At 44.1% G+C, this 22,124-nt stretch overlaps 1 protein-coding gene across 1 annotated transcript in view; it reads right to left on the minus strand.

The window, feature by feature from the left end:
• The window catches only part of Spata16 (spermatogenesis associated 16), a 254,089-nt gene that overhangs the window by 10,835 nt on the left and 221,130 nt on the right, over positions 1 to 22,124 (minus strand). The window contains exon 9 of the mRNA XM_041659524.1: positions 20,935 to 21,018. Coding sequence (XP_041515458.1) covers positions 20,935 to 21,018 — 84 coding nt within the window. The remainder of the gene's footprint in view (positions 1 to 20,934; positions 21,019 to 22,124) is intronic.

Raw genomic sequence — 22,124 nt, forward strand, 5'->3', positions numbered from 1 at the left:
TAATTACATAAAATAATGGATTTATCATTATATTTTATACATGCATAAAATGTACTTTGATTATATTTACCTCTCTTTTCCCCTTCATTCTCTCTCCCTTTGTGCATTTTTTAATGAAATGGCCACATTCTATTCTTATTGGCTGCACCTTTTTCCTTCCCATTGGGAAGGCTGCTGTGATCCAGTTCCTCACATCCTCACCAGGATTAAATCTTGCGGGATTTCTATTCTAGCCATTCTGACAAGTATGGAGGGACGTCTGGAGGCTTTGCTCTTCAGGTTATCACATGCTATTGTCCTCCATTTTCCTTACAGGTGAATTTTGAGAACTTTTTTTTTTTTTTTTTTTGGAGACAGGGTTTCTCTGTAGCTTTAGAGTCTGTCCTGGAACTAGCTCTTGTAGACAAGGCTGGCCTCGAACTCACAGAGATCCACCGGCCTCTGCTTCCCAAGTGCTGGGATTAAATTTTGAGAACTTTTATACATTTAATTAGTTAATTTATTTTTGAGTCACTGTCTCACTATAGCCCAAGCTGGCCTTGAACTCACAATCCTCCTGCCTCAGCCTTCTGAGGGTTTTGATTATAGGCAAGCGTCACCATGCATAGTTTATATATGTTTGTATATGTGCGTGCGTGTGTGTATATGATTATATGTAAGTATGTTTAGATATATGGTTTTAAAATATTTTTTCTCATTTTGAACTTGTCTTTTCATTTATTTAATAAGACTTCCGTAGGGAAAACGAAAAGGTTTTCATTCTGATGAAGTCTAATTTGTTGATTAGACTGTGGTCATAGCTTTGTGTCAAGCTAAGGAATGTTTGCTTACAGTTTTACTGTTCTTACGGTTCTTCCCCACAAATGTGCTCGCGCTCCCACTCCATTTGCTGAAAACATTATATTCTGTTTATCGATTTAACTTTGCACTTCCATTAAAGAAGTTGAAATATTTTTAAATTGCAAAGGATGATTTTCCTTTATTCCTTTAGAAAAGATTTGCTTCCTTATTTGTGAATCCATATGCGAGCATCTGTGTGAGTGTGTATGCACTTGTGCGCACATGGCCCTGGAGGCCAGAGGGTATCAGATTTCCTGGAACTGGAGTTATCGGTTGTGGTAGTTTGAAAGAAAGTAGCCCCAAAGGGAGTGGCACTATTAGGAGGCGTGGCCTTGTTGGAGGAAGTGTGTCACCATGGGGGTGGGCTTTTGAGGTCTCTTTGCTCAGGATAGGGCCCAGTGAGTCAGTCGACTTCCTGCTGCATGTGAGGTGTAGGATTTCCTGCTCCAGCGTGAACATAATGGACTCTGAAACTGTGAGCCAGCCACCCAAGTTAAATGTTTTCTTTGTAAGAGTTGCCATGGCCATGGCATCTCTTCACAGCAATAAAAACCCTACCTAAGACACAGGTGATCTTGAGCCACTTGCTGTGCATGCTGGGAACTTGAGTCCTCTTCAAATAGTGCTTATAGCTGTGGAGGCATGTCTCCAATTTTCCTCCTTTATTCTCTAGCAAAATCTGTTTCCATTGTCTTTGTCTAGAAAATTTTTGTATGTATCAGACTTGTTGCTGAGATTTTAATAGAAATTATATTCAACATGCATATCCATGTCCAAAGGTTGATGTGAACGCCGTTCGCTTCTGCCATTCGCTGACACAGTGTCTCTCTCCACTCATCTAGATCTTTGGTTCCTTTCATTGTTATTTTGTAGTTTTTAAAGTAACACACTAATTCTACAAAATGATGCATTTCATTATGTAATTTTCATACTGATTTGTAAACTCCGAGAATAGGTCCTGTAAATGTTGTCTTAGACTCACTGGAAACATCTACTCTGAGCAATTGTTAATGCTCTGTTTCTCCTGATTACTGCCGTTACAAATGCAAATGAGCTCTGTTCATGGATCTTCACTTACAACATTGCTGAACCTACATTATTTTAAACAACGTATGTGCGCGGCATGCTATGGGATTTTCTACGCAGACAATCGTGTCGTTTATAAATAGGGACAGTTTTCTTCCTGTACACTACTGTACATCCTGCACACTCTCTCTTTCTCATCTTACTGCAGTGGCTGGCATTCCCAGCTCTGTGTTGGGTAAGGGTGAGAAGTAGTGACATCTTTGCCTTGCTCCTGATCTAAAGGGAAATAATTCATTTTGAAGTGTATTGTTAGTAGTAAAATTTTTGCGTATGTTCTTTAACAATTCAATGAAATGACTTCTATTTCTAATTTTCCAAATATTATTTCAAGGATGGTGTCTGATTTGACCTTTTTTGTATAAGTTGATATGATCATGTGATTTTCTTTTTTTTATATGTGTGTGTGTGTGTGGCATGCGTATGTGTAACAGGCAAGCATATATGTACATGTATGTACACACGTGGGAAGCACAGGTTTATGTAGGGATGGTCTTCAGTTGACTTTTCACGTTAGAAAAACCCAGAGCTCCAGGCAATGGCTAGTCTCCACCTTCCCAAGGCAGCTAGATTACAGGTAGGCTGGTGTGCACCCCCCGCCCCCAACCCAAGAATTTACAAGGTTCCCTGGGATCCAAAGTCCAGTTCTCATGCTTGGGGGACTAACAAGTAATCAACAAGCTATGTCCCCCATAAAAAAAGTAATTTTCTTTTTGTAGCTGGTTAATATGACAGAGCAGAGTGATTTTTAAAATATCCAGTCACCTTTGTATCTGAGAAGCGAAAACACCATTTAATTAATATAGTACTTTTACATTTTTCCAAATTTTATTTGCTAATAAGTTAAAGGTTTCTTCATCTGGATTTACAAGGGGTGTCAGTTTTCAGGTTAGAAAATACCTGAAGAGCTCGTGTCTAGTGTAGTGATAGAATAAGGCCAGGTTTGCCACAAAAATTGGCAAATGGCTACTTCTCTTATCTCTGCAGAAAAAAACCCACACTATTGAATTGGTGTTAATTCTTCTAAATATAGCTATAGTAACTGTTCACTAAAACCAGATTTGCCTAAGGCTTTTGTTTCAGGGAATTTGTCATTAAGGGTCATTTGGACTATACTGGGCAAGGTATGGGCTTTTGGTTTTTTTGGAATTGGTACATTTTATCTGCATATATATTTACTTGGGTAATTTCCTATTCTTCTAATGTCTGCTGCATTTATAGTAATCTCATTTTATTTGTGTTGGTGACTTGTGTCTTATTTTTCTTTGCTAGTTTTGCAAAATGATTAAAATCTTTTATGAACAAAATGAACATTTATTGAGTACAAACACCATGTCCATTCAATCACTTCTCCCTCGGGTAGATATTGGAACTTTATGTCTTAGGAGGTTGAATGACTTCACCAAGGTTAAGCAATAGAGTCCAGGCAGGGAAGACTTGGGCTTAGGCTTCCTTCTTCCTGCCTCAGATACCACCAATCCTTCAATATGTGTTCTCTAAAAGGGTCAATCGGTTATTCGGTTGTTTAACCCTTTGCTTGTGGATGTGTTAATTGGTTATTTGATTGTTTAACCCTTTGCTTGTGGATGTGTTAGTTGGTTATTTGATTGTTTAACCCTTTGCTTGCTGATGTGGCATTCTCTCCCCTTCTTTATTTCGATCATGGAAGAGTTTTTGTTGCTTGGCAGGCATTAGCCAGTTCCACGAAGTGTAATTTCTTACAGTGAGGTGATGCGCATTGAACGAGTAGAGATTTACAATGTGCCTTAAGGAAACAAGAATCTGGGCTAGCAGAAGCTGCTCTGAGGGATGACCCATGCACACTGCCAATTCCTTCTCCTCTAGAGGTTTACTGAGGGCAATGGCCAGAATTCAGCTCAGGTGGCAAAGGCATTGACAGCCTATCAGAAGAAGTGATTTAAGCTTTATTGGCTTGTTCAGAGGCCAGCTTTTGGTTGCATTGATTTCCCAGTTTTCTCTTTTCAATTTCATTGATTTTTCATCTTATCTTTATTATATTCTTTGTTTTGCTTGCTTTGCGTTTCTCTTGTCTTGCTTTCTAGGGTTTTCAAATGGACCTCGATGAATTTGCAAGTTTCCGGCTTCAGATGCGCACGTTTGGCAATTCACATTTTCTCCTGGTGCTGTTCTAGCTGTATCCCATGAATTTTGATCCCTTGTGTTTTCATTCATATTCAGTCAAATGTATGATCTCTATTTTCTTTCTCATGCGCAGACTACTGGAGCATTTGGGCATTTTCCCGTTATCTTTCTGTGCTTGATTTCCAGCTTGAATCCACTACAGAGAGAAACACATTCTTTATGATTTTCAGATCTTAAGATTTTGTGATTGTCTATTTTGGTACATCTTCCATGGACTGTTGAAAAGGATGGGCACTCTTGTCTTAATGGGGGGCTAGGTCTATAAATACTAACTATTAGATCCTGTTGTTTTATGGTGTTGTTAAATCATTTCATATCCTAGCTGATTTTACATTTGTTTAGTTAAGAAAAGACAAATTTCCCAAGTATGACTGTGGCCATGCTTATCTTCCATGTCTTCCTATCAGCTTTGCTCCTTATATCTTTGTGGCCTGCGTATTAGCACAAGTGTGCTTATGACTCCTTTCTTAATGAGGTAAGTATTTTATCATTGTAAGATGGCTTTCTCTGTCTCTAGTAATTTTCTTTTTTTTCATTCTTTTTTTTAATTTATTTATTTATTAAGGATTTCTGCCTCCCCCGCCACAGCCTACCATTTCCCTCCCCCTCCCCCAATCAAGTCCCTCTCCCTCATCAGCTCGAAGAGCAAACAGGGTTCCCTGACCTGTGGGAAGTCCAAGGACCGCCCACTTCCATTCAGGTTTAGTAAGGTGAGCATCCAAACTGCCAAGGCTCCCCCAAAGCCAGTACATGCAGTAAGATCAAAAACCCATTGCCATTGTTCTTGAGTTCTCAGTAGTCCTCATTGTCCGCTATGTTCAGCGAGTCCGGTTTTATCCCATGCTTTTTCAGACCCAGGCAAGCTGGCCTTGGTGAGTTCCCAATAGAACATCCCCATTATCTCAGTGTGTGGGTGCACCCCTCGCGGTCCTGAGTTCTTTGCTCGTGCTTCCTCTCCTTCTGCTCCTGATTTGGACCTTGAGATTTCTGTCCGGTGCTCCAATGTGGGTCTCTGTCTCTGTCTCCTTTCATTGCCTGATGAAGGCTAATATTCAGGAGGATGCCTATATGTTTGTCTTTGGATTCACCTTCTTATTTAGCTTCTCTAGGATCGCGAATTATAAGCTCAATGTCCTTTATTTATGGCTAGAAACCGAATATGAGTGAGTACATCCCATGTTCCTCTTTTTGGGTCTGGCTTACCTCACTCAAGATAGTGTTTTCTATTTCCTTCCATTTGTACGCAAAATTCAAGAAGTCCTTGTTTTTTATTGCTGAGTAATACTCTAATATGTACATCTAGTAATTTTCTCTGAGAATAGCAACCACTTATTATTATTATTATTATTTGTTTTGATATGGCTGGCCCCAGACTTGCTATATAGCCTAGGCTGGTATTAAACTCATGATTCTGCTGTTTCAGTCTCTGGAGAGCTAGGAATACAGATGTGCATATATTCCCAGCCCCTCTTCCACCTTCTTTCCTCTTCCTAATGTTTGTATGATGTATCTGCCTCCATCTATTGATTAATTGTTTGTGCTATGTGTGCCGTGAGTTCGTTGACAGCAGTGTTAGTTTCTATGAGAGCCGTTCATTGTTTGGGGCCCGTGGTGAGGCAACATTTTATTGCCAAGGTGCAAAACTGGAGGAGAAAGGGGCTAAGAGCCTGATATCTCATTCAGGATCATATTCTGAATGACCAGACAACCTAGTACTTCATAATTCCTAATGGTACCATTGTAGGTAGGGTGTGTGTGTGTGTGTGTGTGTGTGTGTGTGCGCGTGCGCGCGTGCGTGCAGGCACGTGCGTGTGTGTGACACACTTTTAATCCCAGCATAGGCAGATAAATCTTTGTGAGTTCCAGGTCAGCCAGGGCTACACAGTGAGACCCGGCTTCAAAAACACGCACCTCCAAGAAATATCCCATTATTTATCAAGAGTAACAATGCTGGGGATTGTATGGACTGATGGGAAACTTTCTAGAGCCAAACTAGTACATTATATGGTTGGGTCATATTTTATTGCCAATTTCAACAATCTCTGCCTTTTAATTGGTGCTTTTAGGCCATTTAAATTATTTAAATTAATATATCAATTGATATATATATATATATATATGTTAGAGGCAGACATACTGTATTAGTCAGGGTTCTGTAGAGGAACAGAAGTGATAGGATAAATATATAGCACAAGGGCATTTGTTACATTGGCTTACACAGTATCAGCTGACCAGTCCAGCAGTTGCTGTTCCTTACTGGGGAGGCTGAGGACACAGCAGTTATTCAGTTCGGGAGGTAGTGAAGGCCCGAGGGCCCCCAAGAGCCCTGATCTGAAGCCACCATACGGTAACCTCGTATGTACCTACCGCCACTGGAAGGTGGTGCCCGCATTTGGGGCGGGCACCCACTGCAAAAGGTACCCCAAGCAAGCAGGTCCCTCCCAGGAGTGGAAGGAATGCGAAGGAGTGGAGAACGGCGGCCCTGGCCTTGCGCCGTACTGAGGCAGGCACTGCTGGCTGCCCAGTGACTTGGTGGCACCGTACTGAGGCAGGCACTGCTGGCTGCCCAGTGACTTGGTGGCACCGTACCGAGGCAGGCACTGCTGGTGCCCAGTGACTTGGTGGCACACCCACACCATCGCACTTGCCATTTTTTTCTTTTGGTTTTGTTTCTCTATTCTCCCCCTGGAAGCATTTAAATCCCACTTGTTAGATTATTGAGAGTGTTTTTGGTTTAGTTTTTTCTTAGTTGCATTTGCTTTAATATGTTCTTATCTCCCCCAACTTACAATACATTCATCTTAAGTATTTCCTTCAATACAACTAGAACCATATTATACGTTGTTATTATTTTTGATCCCCCCATTAATTACAAGAAAAGGAAAGGAAGTTTATTGTTTTGTGATCATAGTTTTGCTTTTCTTTTTTCCCCTTCAATTTATTTACTTCTTTTCCACTTAGAGAATTCTTTCAGGCATTCTTTTAGGTAGGTCTTTGATTGACAGCTTCTATGGGTGCCTCATCTGTTTTCCTTCTCATTCCTGAGTGGTATTCCACTGGGTATTGCTCTATGGCTAGAAACTACTTTCCTTCCAACAGCTGAGAAGTAGTGTACCAGTTTGGCCTGGCCTCTCAGTTTTCTTACAGAAAAGCTGCTGGCTGTTGAATTGGCTGTTTTATTTTGTCCGCTCCTCCACTGTAATGCACCAACCCTCTAAATCAGCGGTTCTCAACCTATGGGTCATAGCCTCTGAGGAATCACTTCTCAGATATCCTGCATATCAGATATTTTACATTCACAACAGTAGCAAAATTACAGCTAGGAAGTAGCAATGAGAATAATTTATAGTTGGGTGCTGTGGGAATTCCTCCAGCCAATAGCCTTTAAGATACCCGCCCACGTGGGTGTGGTCTCATATACTATAAATGCAGCTGTAAAGCTTGTGTGCTCACTCTCCTGGCTGCTGGATTTGGTTCCTGTTTGCCATTCCTGCAGGGGACTGTGATCTGTGAGTCCACCCTTAAATAAATAACCCTTTGTTATACTCAGTTCTGAGCTAGTGTGGGATTACTTTACAGTGTCCATCTTCAGTGGGGGTCGGCAAAGCATGAGGAACTGTATTAAAGGGCTGCAGCATTGGTTCCTCGTTGTCATCGGTGTATTTCTCAACATGTCAGGCAAAACTAGAAATCAGATCTTGCAACCATGAGTGCACATTTCCTCCGGCTGTGCTACTTGGCCAGCTCTGTATTTGATTGTGACGTTGTGCATGGCATGGAGGTCATCTTCCCTGTCACTGTGAGGCCCTCCGTCCATGAAGGACTTCAGTTGGCACATCAGTAGATATCTCAGTGGGAGAAAGGTCAACTGTGGTCTCCTCATCTTTGGCTGCCACAAAGGTGAAGGAGTGAAGGAACTTCAGTTGGCACATCAGTAGGTATCTCAGAGGGGAGAAAGATCAGCTGTGGTCTCTTCATCTTTGGCTGCCACAACGGTGAGGGGGTGAAGGGAATGGCAGGCCACTAGCTCCAGACTAGAGATGTCGGATCACATGGAGCTGCAGATATACAGGGTTGAGTCACCTGATTTGGGCGCCTGGAAGAGTAGCATGTGTTCTTACCTGCCAAGCCATCTCTCCAGTCCATCCTGTTATGTTCAAGAGTTATAAAGAATGGCAAACCTTACTATATAAAATTCATGCAACAGAATGCAGAATACTCTTTAGTTCAAAATACAATAGACACATCCACTCCTCTGCTGCTCCTACATCAATATTACAATGAACTCTGAACAGAGGCACTTTGACAAACTTTTGAATAGTGTTAGTTACTTCCTTGTACTAGCTGGGAGTGAGTCAGGCAGGGAAAGCTGAGGAAGTGAAGGAGGTAAACAATATGTTGGTTCATGGCCAGACTCAGGCCTTTGGGTCAGGATGGTGAAGTCTTGCGACACTGTAACAATATGTGCTTATGAAAGTTTGTTGCCTTGGAATTCCTGAGCAGTCTTAAAACTCTCATTGAGACCCACCAGAGAGCAGGCTTCAGAGGACAACTCAGCCAGCACAAGAATGTCCAGACTCTCTGCAGTCATGCCCTAGAAGTTCTGAAGTTACAGGAAGAGGGAAAACGGTAAACTTTGAAAGCAACCTTAAATACAGTATGTTCATGAAGAGAGACAGGAAAACAGGGCGATCGGGGAGGACTTGTGGGTGCTAGGGTTTGGGACAGGCCAGGCAGCTGCTGAAGCTCATGTCGGTAATCGTTGAGGTGGACAACAAGCCGTGATCTCGAGCCTTTCTTCACAGTAGCCTTACCATCCACTCAGCCAGAGGAAGACTCAATGCTGCTCTCGTTTGCTGCTAAAGAATTGGAACTTGGAGCAGGCAACGTTCTTCAGCACCCTTGGCAGGTGTGATTATCTTAGCATAATGTTTCAGCCTGCGATGAGGAGCAGGACTTTGCCTCAAGTCCTCATCAGACCATGCAGTACAGACTTGGGATTATTTCCTGGTTAATTTTACAACACTCTTTCCCTCATCCTCACAGAGACACAGTAACAGCTCTGTCGTGCGGTTGTTGCAATTCTTAGACGTTACAACGCTATCACATGTGTGGTATAGCACGAGGTCAATAATATCCATTGCTAATATTTATCATCATCAGTATTAGCCTTATTTTCTGCAATAAATTTGGCGAGCCTTTTCTGACTGATTACAGTAGTTAACCAAGATACACTTCAGTCAGCCTAAGATGGTCAGTTGGATAGGAGTACTTCGCTAGGTCCACCTGAGTGACCGCACGCTGGCTGTGATGTCACCTAGAATCCTGTTAGAAATGGCTGCACCCCTGGGCTTGAGCTCCTTAAATGAGGGACACATGAGGATCTGCTGCAAAAATGTCCTGTCAAGTAGTCCAAATTTTAGAGGGCACCATCTTCAGCCAATCAAGGGAGCTTCATGGGTTTGGAGGCAAAGCTGAGCATTGGTAGGAAATGAGGTAGAAAATAGTACTGCCAGGAACAGTGTGAGAAAAGGCCATTGTTGGGACCTTGACTGTCTCTTATAGGCTCAGGTGCCGTGTTACACAGAGGTGGTAAAGTCTTCAGGGGTGGGGCAGAGTGTGCAGGAGTTAGGGCATTAGGAGCGTGCCCTTGAAGGCAAATTGGAGCCCTAACCTTTTCCGGTCTTTCCTGGCTTTCTCTTCTCTTTCCAGCTACCGCCAGGTGAACAGATAGCCTCTGTGGTGCTGCTACCGTGATCAACAAGCGATAGAGCCAAGCACCCATGGACTAAGACCTCTGACATTGCAAGCCTAAACAAAGCTTCTATGTTTTGTTAGCGTCATTGAAAGCTGACCAAGGCAACAAACTAACTCTACACTTTGTCCCTACAGACAAGGGGAGAAGTCACTGACTTCAGTGACAACCAGGTTTCACCATCCGCAGCTGAGCACTGGTCTGTGATGGCAGCTGGTAAGAACCAAGGCTTCTGACTTTCCTCAGTATAGGCATGGAATTTTTGTCCAAAAGTTTGGCTTCTGATGGTAACCATGAGCTTCTGTAAGGCTTCAGTGCCTGGAAGCCTATAGACATAGAATCTGTTGATTTAAACCGTAGCGATTTATCCTGCAGAGTTTTTGGTCTTGTTTCTTCCTGCTTGTCCCTTCCCTTCCCAGCACAGTTAGTGACAAGCGCATGGAGACTCCCCACACGGCCTGCACAAGGCTGTGGACAGAATTGCTTAGCTGTGCTCAGAGCTCACACCAGAATGGAATAGGATATGCTAATGAGGACAGCCATACCCAGGCAGTTGCAAGATTCACAGTCAAATTGCAAAAAATCTGCGGAGATGTTTTAAAGGGCAAGACACACAGGGAAAGCCTGATTGCAGGACTCACTGCTCTGTGAATGAACGGCACCACTGCCGAGCCTCAGAAAAGAGGAGAACATTCACAGAACTCCTAGCCCACCACCCATGAGTCAGCCCAGCCGACTGGCCGATGAGAGATGCTGTGTGGGTAATCTCTCCCCGAGGTGCCTCTGCCAGGATTCAGGATTGAATGCTGATGCAGCAAGTAAATGAAAGGCTGCAGTTTGCTTGATTTTCTCCTCAGCCAATTGCCCCTGCCCCACCTCCCAATCTGTAGTCACGCACCTCTGCTTTGCCTGTGCCAAGTCTGCAACAGAACCGAGTCCCTGGGTCACCTAACCCATCACACGCTCATCTTCAAGGGACCAGTGAGTATACCAATGAATGTCGTTTCTGGGATGACAATGGGCTGGTGTGAAAGCGAAGGCTTTGAGATAAAAAAGGAATATAAAAATGCAAATCATTTGGAGTACCTTCATACGAATATTTTGAGGAGATGCATGCACTCTGTTTGCTGGATTCATTGAAGTTCACTGCATTTTGTAATACTATATGAATTTTAAAGTGTCTTCCCACTTCAAAACTACTTCTCATGAAAGCTCACAGGTCTCAGGTTATAGCTGAGGAAACTTCTCTCATTGCTTCTGAAATATCAAAGTGTATTTTCCTCATTTAGCCTCAGATGAGTGACCCAAAGACAGAAGAATAAAATAGTATGTTATAGCAGGCTAAATTCTGATCTCATTGAGACGTTCGGCTTTGTATGCACCGAGAGAATAACTTTTCCTTGTGCACTGTTTACCTCTTGGATTTATAGTGAGAAGAAATCAGATGTGCCAACTTAATATCAAGCTTTTTTCATATCTCCTATTTCTCTGGTTAGGCCCCTTCATAAAACCTCAGTGAAGAGGCTGGAGAGATGGCTCAGTGGTTAATGTCACATACCGCCCGTATCAGATGACTCCCACCTCCAGCTCCACGGGAACCTGATGACCTTTGCTGGCCTCTGTGGGCACCTTCTGTCCATGTGCACAGACCCACACAGAGACACATATATATCCATAATCAAAAATAAAATCTTAAAAAAGCATCCAACTTCAGCGGACTTAAGGATTCAGTGGTAAACAACAAAACTGCAGGACCTAAAAGTGGGGGGGGGCATATTGGGGTTCTCAGAAGGTGGTGACTTGCGGTTCAGTGTCTCATGACAGAAAACTACACATCAAAGGAGGAGGAGCCTATATAAGAGTCAATGAATAAGCCAATTATCCTATTTATTTAGTGTGTATATGTATTCGTGTGCTGACTGGTTGTGTAAATAGGCGTCGTAGCAAGCACGAGGAGAGTATTGGTCCTTGAATTATACTTAGTTTGAGACAATATCTCTGGTTTTTGTCACTGTGCTTGTCAGGCCGAAGGGCTTCCAGGGATTTTCCTGTGACCACCTTCCATCTCTTCCTAGGATCACTGGAATTATAGGTATGTGTTACAGTGTCCAAACTGTGTGGGCTCTGGGGATTTGAACCCTGACCTCCATGCTTGTTTGGATAGCAGTTTACCCACTGAACCATATCTCCAGCCCCAAAGTCAATTAACTGTGATGCTAGACTAAACTAAAAACTTCATAGTGACTTCTTTAGCTTAGATTGAAAGAATCTGAGAACTGAAGACCCTTAGCCAGATTCCTCTTTGTTTAGCGGCTACCCTGACCCCATCTGGCCTCACACGTGAATGCGGACACAGTGTTGAGCATACTGTTGGATGCTTACTATCACTCCGAGTTCTTGAGGTGTCACGTGTCCTGGGCTTCCATCACAGAGTCAGCTCAAGCCATGTGAGTTTGGGCAACCTGCTGGATTCCTCTGTTTAGCAAATTATACTTTTTACCTGGTGAAGATTAATGAGTTGGTATACATAATGCTCCATAAGAACTCAATAATTGTTTATTCTTTGATTTTGCTGATTTGGCTTTCAAGAGATCTATTTATTCAGAGCTGGGAAGGGTTTAGACTTTTCTAAGCCATATTCTTATTCTCTGGGTAAGGAAACTGAGACCCAGAGAAAATTGCCTCTTTCCCTAATTTGTGATAGGTCTGGTTTGTCTCCAAACTGTTAGTTCCGAATGTGTGATAGTCAGTCTTCATTTTCAACTTGACTGCTTAGGAGACACAGCTCTGGGTATATGTGGGAGGGTTCTCCAGGGAAGATTAAATGGGGAGAATCACTCTGAGTGTGGGTGGCAGCACCCTAGGGAACTGGGTCCTGGACTGAGCAAAAAGGCAGGTGGGACACCAGCGTTCCTCTCTCAGTCTCTGACTGTAGACAGTGTGTCCAGCTCCCCATACTCCTGCCGCCATGCCTTCCCCTCCAGGATGGTTGGTACACTCAGACTGTCAGACAAAATAAATCCCACCCCCTAATGTGCCCAGTCTTCGAGAGGAGCAACACAGGCAGGAATTGTGTACTGGTCTCTCTTTAAATACCATTGCCTTCTGAGGAGAAGATGAAAGCTAACATTATTCCCACTTAGGCTTGCGGTTTGGGCTTCCTCTCCTGGATCACTGTAACCTTTCCTGGGATGGTAGTTTGCATGAGAATGGCCTCCACAGACTACTATTTGATTCCTAGTCGGTAGAGTTGTTTGAGAAGGATTAGGAGGCGTGGCCTTGTGGGAAGAGTGTCAGCCTCTGTCTGCCCCCTACTGGTGGATAAGTGTGTTGGCCCTCAGGCAGAGCACCAGCACCAATGCCTGCTGCCAGTCTCCCTGCCAGGGTGGCCATGGACTCAGCCGCTGAAACTGTTAGCACCCCATAAACTCTTTCTTCTGTAAGCTGCCTAGGCCCTGGTGCTCATCACTGCACTCAAAAAGCGACTACGATGCCTTGCTCTCCTTTTCCCTTCAGCCTACTCTCGTCGTGGCAGCTTTCAAGTGTGTTTGCTTTTAATAAAGCGCTCTATCTTATTTCACGCCGTTTCTCAGTAGTCGATTTATTACGCAGTAGTTACATAGCTGATCACTGAGAACTGGGAGCTCACACTTTACCTTAGTGTCTCATGCTTGCTACTTCCCATACTAAAAGTGAGTTCTGTCTGGGATAGATAGGCACAATTTTCTTCTTTATTTGGTACCTTCCATTTTCCTATCATACCCTGCCATTTTACCCTATAACATATTCTATAATTTTAGGTGATTTATTGCCTACTTAAGTAGGCTGCAGATAGCAAGAGGGCGCCGATTTTTCAGGAATGAGTCTCGAAAATCCAGGACGATGTCTGAGAGAACGGAAGCCAAATGGATATTTCGCTCTTCACTTGAATGAGGAAGGCCTCATAGATTTTAGCGGGATGTTCAGAAACAGGGTTCCTCCCCAGGCACTACTGTTACGGAATCAGAGTGAACAATGTGTGATGGTCTTAACCACACCGTAGATGGGACATTCCGACATAAGGAAATCCTCGCTATTTTTAAAATGTAACTTGCCCGGTTTTGAATTTGCATCACCAAACCATCAATAATATATCTTAATCTTGACATAGTTACTGGAAAGAACTACTTTACAGAGTCAGTCCCAAACCACTATCACTCCCCTGCAACTCTGTGAAGAGTTGGGGCAAAGACGGTTGTTTCTGGGGAACCAGAAGAGACAAGGCACAGCCAGGAGGTTAGCGCTCAGGAGTCGGGTGCGGCATCGCAGCCTGATGAGTTTGTCTAGTTGTTGTTGTTGTTGTTTTTTATAGACCTATAACAACGTGGAGCCCAGGGAACTGTGAGGTAATGGGGATTCTGACAGACCCTTTAACTGTGCAGAACGAGCCGCTTCTGCCATAATTCTGCTGCTTCAGATGAAAATTTCAAGTGTTTTCATTAGGTGCAACAGCTGTTTCTATTCCAGATAACAGATCTCAGAGGTGGCGACGCTGATATCAGCTTCCAGTGAGCTCACAACACAGTGCAGCTTGTACAACTAGGGTTTTTTTTTTTTTAATTATTTTTTTTCCTGCACACACAAATTAACTCTGTAGCAGTAAAAGGAAATTACTTACTTGCTACTGGAACTGTCTGAGAGTGATGCCATCATCCTCTGGAGAGGCGCATTAGCCAAATTAAAAGCCCTTGGGAAGAATTTGGCACCCTGCTTTTTCCCATTCGCATCTCCCTAAAGATCTCTCAGGGGCTTCTATTTAGAAAGCCACAACCATTGCTGGGGCTTTTGATTTGGAAAGGCTGGCTTCTTACCAGGGAGTCTTTCTAGACCAGCTGGTTGGGTGTGTGGTGTGGGGGCCTGGACTTCACCGTCTACCTGACTCCTGCGTGCTTGAAGGTATGTTTTCCAGCCCAGAACACAGTCTCTCTGCTGCTGCGCCTTGTCTGTGAGAGGGTCACCATCATCTCCTTGGTCGTGGAATCTGTTCTTCCTACCATTTGTGTCTAGGCTGGCCTGTGACTGTTCCCATCAGCACAGTATGGCACAAGCTGATGTAGAATGACTCTTTAAGACAGAATACCTTCACTTCCTTCTCTTAGATTGTTCTCTTGGCACCAAGTTAGATGCCGTCTTGAAGCCCATTTCACACAGGAGATCTACATGCAGGCAACTGTCTCTGTGGATCAGTGTGAGCTGTGAGGATGTGAGACAGCCATCTTGGAACCTTCACAGACCTATGTGCACAGCCGTAAGGTTGAATCAGGTGGGAGAAGTTTTGAGAACCACCGTAGAGTCTGATCCGTGTATTGGTGTGAGAGACAATAGTTTTTTGTTTTTGTTTTTTAATTTGCTGCACTTAGGGTTGTTTGTTACACAGCACAGACAGCTGATGTAGGGACAAAGTAAGAAACAACAGGCTAGGCATGCCCATGAACACTGGCACCATGAGAGTAGCTTACAGCCAAGTGCAAGAAGCATTTTCTTTTCTTTTTTTAAAATTTATTTATTTTTATTTTATGTACATTGGTATTTTTCCATGGGTGTTAGGTCCCCTGGAACTGGAATTGGGTACTGGTAAGTGAACTCTGATCCCTCTGGAAGAACAAACAGTGCTCTTAACCACTGAGCCATCTCTCCAGCCCCCATACTCATTCTTGTATTAGAATGTACATGAAGAATTCTCAAAAGACACTAAAGATGTTTTCTCTCTTTCCTCTTTCTGGCCTGTCCCTAGGGTTTACTCATTGGGGTGTGGCTCTGGGAATATTTGGATTTGCCATTGCAAATATTTCTGGGAGGTGGACTGTTGGAAACTGCCGTACACCCACATTTTTCCTCACGCAGCTAGACAGTTTTGACTGAGTCGTTACAGCGGCCAGGTTGACCCAGACCACATGTAAATGAACGGCAGAGCTGTGACAATGAACTTCGCTGATGTGGGAGTGATTTCTTTCCAATCTGTTGCTTTCATTGGTTAATTAATAAAGAAACTGCCAGTCGGGCGGTGGTGGCGCACGCCTTTAATCCCAGCACTCGGGAGGCAGAGGCAGGTGGATCTCTGTGAGTTCGAGACCAGCCTGGTCTACAAGAGCTAGTTCCAGGATAGGCTCCAAAACCACAGAGAAACCCTGTCTCGAAAAACCAAAAAAAAAAAACAACAACAACAACAAAAAAAACTGCCTAGGCCCATTTGATAGACCAACCCTTATGTGGGTGGAGTAAACAGAACAGAATGCTGGGAGAAAGAAGCCGAGTCAGAAGTTGCCATGATTCTCCTGCTCCAGACAGACGCAGGTTAAGATCTTTCCTGGTAAGCCAGCTTGTGGTGCTATACAGAATATTAGAAATGGGTTAGATCAATATGTAAGAGCTAGCCAATAAGAGGCTGGAACTAATGGGCCAGGCAGTGTTTAAAAGAATATAGTTTCCGTGAAATTATTTTGTATAAAGCTAGCCGTGCGGGCGGCCGGGCGCCAGGAACATAGCCCGCCGCTCCATATCACAACACTTCACTACAGAAATAGGTGCTGTGCTGAATGCAATCTGCAGCGTGCGGTCTGCTGATCCCTGTTCTAAAGTTATTTGTATAGCCAGGAGAAACAGTGGTGATGCTGCTGACTCTTCAGTATTGAGTTTCCTTCCCTCCAGCTCTAATTCTCTCTGCGAGCCTTTGCTCTCCTCTGCAGGTTTCTCTTCGGCAGTTTGAAGTGTGCCCCTCACAATTCTCTCTTCTCTTTATATGGTCTCCCTTAGCAGTGCCAGACACACAGATGATTGCATTACCATTATCTGGCCAAGGGCCTAGAAACTTCACCTCTGGAGTAAGGCGTGACTGGCACCCTCTTTCTTCTTGTCTTCCCCTTTTCCCCTATCCCTTGTCACCTTCATTCCGTGTTTATCCAGAACGTGAGGCTCCATGTTTCCCGTGAGCATCTCAATAGTGCCCAGGGTCAATGCACTCCATTCTAACCCTGTATTCTCTTTACTCGGAGGCCACTTCTTATGGCAGTTGTGACAGGAGGGTTCATTCTCTGCACACCCCGTCTCTGCTTTGCCAGCTGTTAGTCTGTGCCAACAGGAGATGCTCGCCCACTCCTCTCTGCCACCCATTTGCTCCCGTTTTCCTGTGAGCACCTCTTCAGAAAGCCATCCCCAGTATGGAAACACATGCTGTTTCTGAAGCTAGTTTTTCCAGAAGTTACAGAATTCCTCCAAGTTCACTGAATCCCCTCGTCACTTCACTTATCAGTGGCTTAGCAGATCCTCCTCAAAGTTCTGTGTCCAACCCTTCTAGAGCCCCCTTCTCCTTCAGAGATCCAGGAGCGACAGATTTCTAATGCAAACTTCTCAGAGTTAGTCTCTGCAACTCTTCTCTCGAATCTCCAGCTCAACGGGATGGTACGGATTTTCTTTATTTTCTCCTTTACCTTGTCATTTTCTTAATTAACAAATTCATGGTTATTCATTTAAAACATTTCTCTCTCTCCCCCCTCTCTGCATTCTCTCACACCCTACTCCACCCACCTCTGCACACAGATGTACCACACATGTGCACCCGCCTCTGCACACACATGTACCACACATGTGCACCCGCCTCTGCACACACATGTACCACACATGTGCACCCGCCTCTGCACACACATGCATGTGCACCCGCCTCTGCACACACATGCATGTGCACCCGCCTCTGCACACACATGCATGTGCACCTGCCTCTGCACACACGTGTACCTCACATGTGCACCCTCCTCTGCACACACATGTACCACACATGTGCACCCGCCTCTGCACACACATGTACCACACATGTGCACCCGCCTCTGCACACACATGCATGTGCACCTACCTCTGCACACATGTGTACCTCACATGTGCACCCTCCTCTGCACACACATGCATGTGCACCTGCCTCTGCACACACATGCATGTGCACCTGCCTCTGCACAAACGTGTACCTCACATGTGCACCCCCTCTGCACACACATGTACCTCACATGTGCACCCCCTCTGCACACACATGTACCACACATGCACGTGGCGTTCACAGGAGTTAATTCTCCATTTCCACCACGCAGCTCCCTGAAATTGAACTCAGGCTGTTAGTCTGGGCAGCAGGTGCCTTTACTTCTTCTATTAAGTTCTCACTCAGCTCCCTGGTGTGGCTTCTCCTTTCTGGGCTCAGCAAACATCTCATTACCATTCCTTATTTTTCTTTAAGTTGAGAGTTTTGCTTGCAGATATGCATGCTGTGATGCTTTGAATAAGAATGGTTCTCAGAAGCTCAAATATTTGAATACTTGGTACTCAGTTGGTAGAACTGTTTGGGAAGGATTAGGAGGTGTGGCTTTGTGGGAGGAGGTATGTCTTGGGGTGTAATAGTTAGGGCTGTCTAGAATAACAGAACTTAGAATGACTTTCTCATAATATAGCTATATATAATGTATAATACACAGATATGAGAAAGGTATTTATTGGAATGATTTATAGGCTGTGCCCAGCTAATCCAACAATGTCTGGCTGTGAATGGAAAGTCCACAAGTCCAGAAGTTACTCAGTCCATGAGGCTGGATGTCTCATTTTGTCTTCATTAAATTCCAAAGATGTAGGCGCAATGCTGGTGAAGGAATGGACTTACTAGTGAGGCGAGAAGAAGCAGAAACAGCGCAAAAGCTTCCTTTTTCCATGTCCTTATATAGGCTTCCAGCAGAAGGGGTGGCCAAGATGAGATCTGGGTTAAACATCTGGATTAAAGGTGTGTCTTCCTATATCAAAGATCCAGATTAGAAGTAGATCTCCCCACTTCATATCAAGCAGGAATCCTCCCAGGTGAGTTGTGTCCTCTGGTTCTGGGTTATAGTTAACCCCAGAAGTAATCAAGTTGATAGCTAAGAATAGCCATCACATTGGCAGCAGACTAAGGTTTCTAAAGACTCGTGTCATTGTGATGTGAGCTCTCAGCTGCCGTCCCAGCCCAGGCCTTCCTGTCTGCTGCCATGTTCCCTACTGTCATGGCCGTGGCTTCCTCTCCCTTTGGAACCACAAGCCCCAAATAAGTCTATAAATTTCTGTGGAGGTTTGAATGTGAATGGCCCTATATTGGCTCATATGTCTGAATGCTAATTTGCTAGTTAATAACTGTAACAATACATATAATACAACAATGATAGAACTGTTTGGAAAGAATTAAGCAGCGTGGCCTTGTTGGAGGTATGTCACTAGGGTTGGGCCTTGAGGTTTCAAAAGCCCATGACAGGCCGATTGGGTCTCTCTCTGTCCACCTGCAGATTAGCGCCATGGCTTCCTGCCATGGTGATCATGGACTAATCTGAAACTGTAAGCGGGCCCCCAGTAACAAATTCTCCCAGTTGCTCTGTATTCTTGGCCCATGTTCTTCACTCTGTTTGGGAAGCTTGTGTGTATGTGTGTGTAGGCATACTGTGGTCAGGGGACAACCTCGGGTGCCATTCTGTTTGGGAAGCTTGTGTGTATGTGTGTGTAGGCATACTGTGGTCAGGGGACAACCTAGGGTGCCATTCTGTTTGGGAAGCTTGTGTATGTGTGTGTGTAGGCATACTGTGGTCAGGGGACAACCTAGGGTGCCATTCTGTTTGGGAAGCTTGTGTGTATGTGTGTGTAGGCATACTGTGGTCAGGGGACAACTTAGGGTGCTATTCTGTTTGGGAAGCTTGTGTGTATGTGTGTGTAGGCATACTGTGGTCAGGGGACAACCTAGGGTGCCATTCTGTTTGGGAAGCTTGTGTGTATGTGTGTGTAGGCATACTGTGGTCAGGGAACAACCTTGGGTGCCATTCTTCAGGTGCCAGCCGCGTTTTCTGGAGACACACAGGGCTTTCACTGACTTGAAGCTCACAAAGTAAGCTAGACTGAATGGTCTGTGAGTCCCAGGGATTTGCCTCTCTCCACCTCCCTCTCCTCCCTCGGGGAACATGTGTTCACCACCACAAAGGGCTAGGTATTTTGTTTGTTTTTAAATGTGGGATCTGGGACTTGATCTCATGTCCACATACTCAAGCACTTTACCAAGTAAGGTATTCCCCACCTTCCAAATGTCTCCTTCACCTGGGTAATGAACATTAATTTTTGAATGTTCTAAAAATACCGCAGTCATAAAGCTGGTCTCCTGATCTTTGATCTCCCAGACCAGGCTATTCTCATTTGTTTCTACAGGTTATGAAAGCATGTTGTTCACTGCCATTCATATGGCCGTGCTGTTCCTGCCCAGCAAGGTAGCCCTGATACTCAAACATTTATGAGTTCTGTGGATTTTTTTATGTATCTTTTCAGAGTTTCAAGTTGATTTTAGAGCACAGGTCTCCTCAATTCCGAGAGTCCCTTCTGGATAGATTGACTGATGCCTTCTTTGTTTTGTTCCTTTTGTTTCCTGATCTCAGGATCCCACAGCGGGATGGGAGGAGAATGAATGGGAAGTAGAGCAATCAGAAGGTATTACCTAGGGGAAGCTGGAGGTAAGCATCGCCAACACCTTCAGACAGTTCTACAGTGTCACTCAAGTCTCCCAGGACCTGGGACAACCTGTGAATGTTGCCCTGTTCACCAGTGATGAGCCCTGGTATTTCTCCTTTACCCGAACTACCAAAGTGCAAGATCATGGAGCCTGAGCCAAGATGTGTTTCCCAAGTGAGTGACAGATAAACAAACAAACAAAAATAAAAACAAAAACTAAGACAAAAAAGTAGTTGAAAAATCAGTGAAAATTCCAAGGAAAAGGACTTTAAAAATACCATTACAGATAATGAAGAAGCAGACGTTTTAAACAGAAAATGAAAAGGATCATGGTCAGGAAGGGTGGAGGGTATGAGGACCACAGTGCGTGGGGACAAGTTAAACAAATCTGTCACTGGTTTTGCTTGCACTTCTAGTCTTTCGACCGCATTCACTTCACAGAGAAGGCAGACCGAAAACCACCCCAGGGACTGCTTTTCTCTCTTTTTTTATCTCCTAAGCAGATTTGACCCAAGGTGGACATTTTCTCTGAGGATAGGATGCATTTTTCCTCCCGCTCAAAGTTTTACCTTTTGGATTCTATTCCACACACGCTCTTTGTCACTCTTCCTTCCTTCAAGGGTGTCCATGGCGTCTGCCATTAGCGACTGCAGCTGTGATACCAAGATAAAAATTATCAGCATGGAATTCACACAGAAATAACTGCTCTAAACACACAGATTAAAACCTAATTAAAAAATCATTTGTTCGCTGATGATTTTATTGCTCATATTCCCCACGATGAATACCATCACCTCGATGCTGCTTCAGTCATAACTGAGCATTGCTGTACACATAAAATATCGAAACAATGGAAAGATTCTTCCTCCAAATTTGTACAAAGCATATAGGGTTTAATGTAGTAAGTGTTGATGTTTTGTTAAAACCAGATTTGGACTGTTATGAGTGATGGCAGCAGTTCATTCTCCCAGGAAATGCCATGTAGTACATGAATGTGTTTTAGTGTTTTCTCCTGAGGCTAATGTATCATAATTCTCGGCATCATGAAAAAGCTCTCCAGAGGACGGTACTAAAGCTGCACTGTTTGATTGCCTCTTAAAAGACTCTTGTTCATTTAAACTCTTTTACTGTTGTTAAAAAATTTGAAATAACTAATTTTCTTCTTCTTCTTTTTTAAAGGTCCCTTTGAAACAGCACACTTTACCTACAACAAAAGTCACTTGCTATAACCCAACTGAAAATAACCCAACTGAAAATAATATGATGGGCTAGGCGTGGTGGTGCATGCCTGCTGTCCTAGACCTTGGTAGGTGGAAGCAGGAGGATTGCAAGCTCAAGATCAGCCTCAGGTAGTAGGGAGTTTCCAGCATGGTCTCCGTGAGACTGCATCTCAGAAGAAACTGACAAAGTCAGTATAGTCACAGCAATGGGGAGGCTGAGGCAGGAGGATCCCAAGTTCAAAGCTCCACTGAGCCAGAAACTGGTAACAAATTCTATCACGTGGCTCATGTGTGGGTTGTGTCAGAACATGTGAGCCTGAAGGCTAACCCTTAGATGGCCTCTGGTGCCGCAGAGTTTCCTCAGGAAGGCAGCGAGCAGAGTCACTCATGAGGTTTCTGTTGAGCCACCGCGGTTGCCATGGTGCCCTACAAGGTCAGGTTGGGATTTACTTTTTAAGGTTAACCCCTACTTGGAAAACTGGAAAGTAAAATCTATTGCGTAATGTGATGAAACCTTCTACAATACAAACTGTTCAAAT

The sequence above is a fragment of the Microtus oregoni genome, unplaced genomic scaffold (genome assembly GCF_018167655.1).
Source record: "Microtus oregoni isolate MIOR12 unplaced genomic scaffold, Mior012 000010F_ref0000083, whole genome shotgun sequence".
Classification (NCBI taxonomy): Eukaryota; Metazoa; Chordata; class Mammalia; order Rodentia; family Cricetidae; genus Microtus; species Microtus oregoni.